We start from the raw sequence: 5,649 nt of genomic DNA, 5'->3' as shown, positions 1-5,649 counted from the left end.
CCCTGAAGTGTAGTTTTATTGCTTCCAACAAAAGAAGCAGATTCCATAGGTTTGCTACGGTTGGCTCAACGTAGAGAATGAGGGAGCCATGCTGTGACGTTCCGAGCATGCAAAATGATCTCATTCCCAGCAAAAACAATCAAATGCCTCCGAAGCAACAGCAGTAGCATGAAACAAAACGTTTGGTATAACAATTAAACAAACATGCTACGGATGCAATGTACCTTTGCCAGGACATGGCAATCTAAATATTTCAATCAAAGGGCTGCAGCCCTAATGAAGCCTTAGTTTCTTTGTGAAGATACCGGAAGGATCTCATTAATACGTACTTAGAAGCATCACCCGTAAAGGCATGCTAATATAGTAATTATCAGGGGGATGTAGCTTGATCTTGAGGGGAAATTTATCCCTAGTTAGGGAGCACATCAATGACATAGTTTTCTATACTTTCCTTTTCCTTTCTATAAAAGCCTCATCAACTATTAAAATTAGCAAAGAGAGAGAAATATAGCAGCACAAGGCAATTCTCAAGCACACAATGTTCCTCTTGTTTATTGAAGGGAAAATTTATTTTCACCATTTTTGTGATGAAGGGAGAGCGCCCCTCTGAATAGCACTCCAAACCTTCAAATTCTAGCCTTTCCTCTGGAAATATAGTATCATTTGCCAGACTTACACTACCTTCTGAAAAAATATGGGAAAGATCAATCTCAGCAGCACAGACTACCTGGCTGACAACTGGGAGTACTCAAAACAGCAGCTGTTTTCATGGATATCGCCGGCCCCATCACAAGAGGCCAATGATAATGAGCTGGTTGACAATCTCATCATATGCAAATGGGCTTCCAGAAAGGCATGCAAACTCTGAGTGAGGGGAGGATCAGGGACCTCCCCATAGTCCTTATCCAGCATTTGCGCTACCTTGCACATGTCAGGTCTCCTTGTGGAGTCCTCCTGGACACACAGCAGAGCAATTCTCACTATTTTCTTGGCTTCGTCCCCATCAAATGCATGCCCCAGCCTTGCATCCACCAGCTCCATCTCTCTCTTCTCCTTCACCATCCTCAAGGCCAGAGCTGGAAAGTAGCAATTCTCCATCACATAACCTGCATCACTCATGGTCTCTCGCAAAGCCAATGGCCGGATGTGATTCCTTCGCCCACTTATCAGCTCCAGCAACACCATGCCAAAGCTGTACACATCGCTCTTTTCTGTGACGGCGGAATCCAAGAGCCATTCAGGTGCCACATACCCTGGTGTCCCCCTCATTGTTGTGAAAACATATCTTTCTTCTCTGCTGACAAACCTAGATAGTCCGAAGTCAGCAAGTTTGGCCACGAAATTGGCATCTAGCAACACATTTTGAGGCTTGATATCTAGATGGAGGATCTTGTCTTTGCACTCTGTGTGTAAGTAAGAAAGGCCTTTAGCCATGCCCAAAGCTATATGAAGCCTCATTTGCCAGTTCAAGATGGGGGTCCTAGAATCTAGAGGGGAGAAAAGCCATCTTCCCAAGGACCCATTGGGCATGTACTCGTAAACCAAGAGCCTATGGGAGGCTTCTGCACAGAAGCCATACAGTTGCACAAGATGCCAATGGTGTATACTGCCCAATGCTGCTACCTCTGCATAAAACTCTTTGTGACCTTGCAGTGCACCCTCTAGCTTCTTAACTGCGATGGTTCGCCCATCCGGCAACACACCCTTGTACACCGCACCAAACCCTCCCTGGCCTAGCTTCTCAACAAACCCTCCTGTTGCAACCTCGAGCTCCTTGAAAGAGAATCTTGTTGGGCTAATTCCAGCTAAATCTATCAACCCTTGGTCTATACTCTCTGAATCCTCGCCATCATTGTGGTGCTTCCTCGTAGTGGCCGATCTTCTGACATGGATGGAAAATGCCAGGAGAGTGATGAACAAACTTCCTGCGATGCCTGTTGCTAGCCCAATGATCCAAGCCTTTCTGGCTGATGCCTTTCTAGAATTGGAACTTCTTGTTGAGTTGAAATGCAAATCTCTTCTGTCAAACTTAAGAAAACCCACAATATGTGGATCCAAGGTTTGGTATAAGCTGCCCTCTAAGATATCCACAAGGAAGCAAACCGATGTGTTGGCATGGTAAAATGCTGCTGCACAGGAGCAATTTTGAGCACAAATCTGCTCGCATGTGGCCTTCGAGGTAGCATTCAGACTGCTGTCAACAGAATACTTCGTGTTGAAGTAGTCCAGTCCTGAGATAGACAACATCTCCCATGCAGTGTCGTTGTTCGAGGTGCAAGAAGGCTTGTAGTTGGAAGAACACCCGGAAGCGGTGGGTTTGACAGAGAAGCCACTGCTATCATCTGCTGGGCAACCCTTGCAAGAGCCCGGGTTAACACAGATGCCATAGTCTCCGCAGTAGTTAGGAAGGAGGCATGCGCTGGTAGAGCTGTTGATGAGCTCCCAGGCAGAGTGCCATCCAAGGGAGCTGGTGTAGAGATAGCCCCTCAAGTTCCCATCATCTTCTAGTCTGAGGAAGAAGCGATTGGAGCTCGCGTTCTCTGCAGTGGTGGGTATGACATAGCTGGCATTTAGCCTTCTGCAAACGGTACTGTTGGAGGAGGAGGAAGAGGAAGCTGTAGCGTTGGCCGGTAGCTCCAGAAGCGATAGCTCGAAGTAGCGGCGGTCGTTGGTTCTCGCCAACGTGGCAGCTAACGAGCCATGGCACGTGGCTGCCGAGCCGGATGACGTGGCGTTGGGCGGGTACCCCCAGGCCCAATACGCCAGCGCGTGGGGTAGGGACGCGTACAGGGCCAGCCGCGACGCCTCCACGCGGAGAGCGTACGCGGAAGGCTGGTTCACACCCAGATTGACGAGCTGTTGCTGGTGGCCGAGGGTCTGACCCAGGAGAAGGGCGTCCGACGTGGACGACCCAAAGCTCTGCCACACGGCCTGGTCGCTGGCGTCGAGGAGCTGAAGGTTTCCTGAAGGGGAAAGGACCAGGGACGCGGCGCCCGTGTTGGAGGTCCGGGCGGACCAGGCCACCTCGCCGTCGGCGTCCCAAAGGAGAAGGTTGCCGTCCGGCGCGAGCTGGAGGGAGGCGCCGTCGGCAACCGGGCGCTGGCGGTTGGCGACCCAGGCAACCTGCAGGCGGCGGCCAGGTGGCGGTTCACTGGAGGCGGAGGTGGGCTCCGACGGGAAGCCGTCCAGGAGGACGGAGAGGAAGAAGGAGGCAGGGGACGGGGAGAAGGAGACGAAGGCCAGGTAGGAGGCGCGCCCGAAGGTCAGGGTACTACTACTGGACTTATTGGACGAATGGGCGCATGCCACGAAGCGCGCGCTGGCCGTGAGGTTGCGTTGCGAGATGGGGCTGGCGGTGGGGAGAGAGGCCGTGTTGTAACAGGAGGCGTTGATGCTGGCAATGCTAGTGTAAGTACTTGTGTTCATGTTCTGATCATGATCGTAGGGATATGCAGAGGCGTAGGCTATCTGCATACTATCAATAAGGTCTACTACTAGCGTCGCCAGCATGACCATATTGAAGTAGCAGCACAGGCCAATCAGGCCATGATCAGAAGAAGGCATCCCCGCAATAAGCAGCTACTGGTCCCGTCTGTCTGTCTGTCTGTCTGTCTCATGTATACCAGCTGATGAGTCGGCGCACGACTGAATATAAAGAAGCTGGCTATGGTAAAGCTGGTCGTAGGTGGAAAGCTTGCCCTCGTACGCGCGTCCCGCGTTATAATACTCGGGAGTGAGCTCATCTCTTCCGCGCCCTTCATCAATGCACATGTATTGTTGCGCCATTTTTGTCAAACCTGCGCCAGCTTGCCATGACCAGTCTTCGGACTTCCCCTCGCGGATGCCTGTAAACGGCCTGGTCCCAAACAACAGGTTTTCGCAGTGTCAAACTGTTCACACATCTGCGTCGCTACTGATTAGGCTTTCCGGAATCCGCATTCCGCACCCCTCAGTAACAAATCCAGCACCTTCTTTCCAGTTTCCCAAAACCTACGTGGACGCAAAACACATGAGTCTGCTGCATCGAGATTCGACAGTAATGGCCGCACGAGAAAGTTCTTCCACACGAGACATAACTTCAAATGGCCATAAGTTTTGCGTCAAAACTAAGAAACCAATATGATCAAAGCATTGGAATCATAGAGTGAGCTCTATAATGATCCATGATCCTATTAAGTACTCGAGTAGATCGAAAAATAAATACTTGAGTACATCGGAAAATGCCAAAATTTAATATTCATGATGTATGCCATGAGGAATTTCTCCCAAAAACAGAAAAATCAAACATAGACTATGCCATTGCCATGAGGAATTTCTAGCAATAACAAAAAAATCATTAAAAACAAAGATTTTCAAAATCCCTAAACATTCACTACAAATTAGCAGCGTCGGTATTTACGTCGCAAATGACGAAAATAGCAACGGTACTCAGACGAAAAAAACGAACTGAAACCCGAGCGTGGCATTTTGCACAAAAGAGTGAAAGAGAGGGCGAACTACATTGTGCATTTGGGAGGGAGAGGGAGAGATAGAGATTGAGAGAAAGAGGGAGAATGAGAGCTTCTCACCATTGCCGTCGCCGTTCACAAAGAAGAGGAGGAAGTGCACGAAGGGCGAAGAGGAGCCGTCAAATCCATCTTTGGGCCTTTGCGGTGAGTGCATTGCTCACTCTTGGTTTGTTCTTGTTTTTTCTCATTTTCTTTTGTTTGTTTTTGTTAAGAATAATGTGTATTGCGGGAAAAAGAAAGGAAATGAGAGAGGGAGAGGAAAAAGAAGAAGAAAGAAAGAACGAGAGAGAGAGAGGGAATAAACATGAAACATAATAAAAAAAGAGAGAGGGAGAGAGAGAGAAGAAAGAATGGATGAAAAATAAAGAGAGGATAGGTTCTTGTTCTTTAATTTCTTCTTTTCTTGTTTGTAGTAGTAGTAGTAGTAGTAGTAGTAGTAGTAGTAGTAGTAGTAGTAGTGGTGGCAGTAGAGAGAGAAAGAGATATTTTGTTAAAGATGCACCTTGGGTGTGTTCAACGCTTCGAGAAGGCGAGTAGTAAGAGTAGCAGCAGCAACAACAACAGTAGTAGTAGTAGTAGTAGTAGTAGAGAGAGGTTTTGTTAAAGGTGCACCTTGGGTGTGTTCGATGCTTCGAGAAGGCGAGTACTAGTAATAGTAATATGTGTTCGACGCTTCGACAAGGTGAGTACTAGTAGTAGTAGTGGTAGTAATGGAGAGAGAAAGAGAGAGGTTTTATTAAAGGTACACCTTGGGTGTGCTCAACGCTTCGGGAAGGCGAGTAGTAGTAGTAATAGTAGTAGTAGATATATATATATATATATATATATATATATATATATATATTGTTAAGGATGTACCTTAGGTGTGTTCGACGCTTTGGGAAGGCGCGGAAAGCCTATGTCTCCAGGCCTGATAAAGCGAAAGAGAGATTGGACTTGGAGTTGAATGGATGGTTTTATTGACATGCTTTGTGCTACCTCCTCCTACGCTTTGCATATCGAGTCGCACATAAAGGAAAAAATATGGCAAGGTCCAATGCAATACCATGGGAGGGGAACACTCTGACATAGGGTAGCTAGTCCCTTGTAGGCCCATGTGTAGGTAGTTGAAGACTTTACATATATTAATTTTGTTGACTTA

The 5,649-nt window shown here is 47.8% G+C and overlaps 1 protein-coding gene across 1 annotated transcript; it reads right to left on the bottom strand.

Moving 5' to 3' along the window:
* Window positions 1–474: 474 nt before the first annotated feature.
* Window positions 475–3,946, bottom strand: LOC148028590 (G-type lectin S-receptor-like serine/threonine-protein kinase SD2-5). The gene has a single exon (XM_087688850.1). The coding sequence runs from the start codon at window positions 3,562–3,564 to the stop codon at window positions 724–726; it is 2,841 nt and encodes a 946-aa protein (XP_087544976.1). The 5' UTR covers window positions 3,565–3,946; the 3' UTR covers window positions 475–723.
* Between the last annotated feature and the right edge of the window lie 1,703 nt (window positions 3,947–5,649).

This window comes from Lygodium microphyllum, chromosome 11, assembly GCF_053477565.2.
Source record: "Lygodium microphyllum isolate KBCC chromosome 11, Lygodium_microphyllum_v1.1.10, whole genome shotgun sequence".
Lineage (NCBI taxonomy): Eukaryota > Viridiplantae > Streptophyta > Polypodiopsida > Schizaeales > Lygodiaceae > Lygodium > Lygodium microphyllum.
This window is presented reverse-complemented; position numbering and strand designations above follow the sequence as displayed.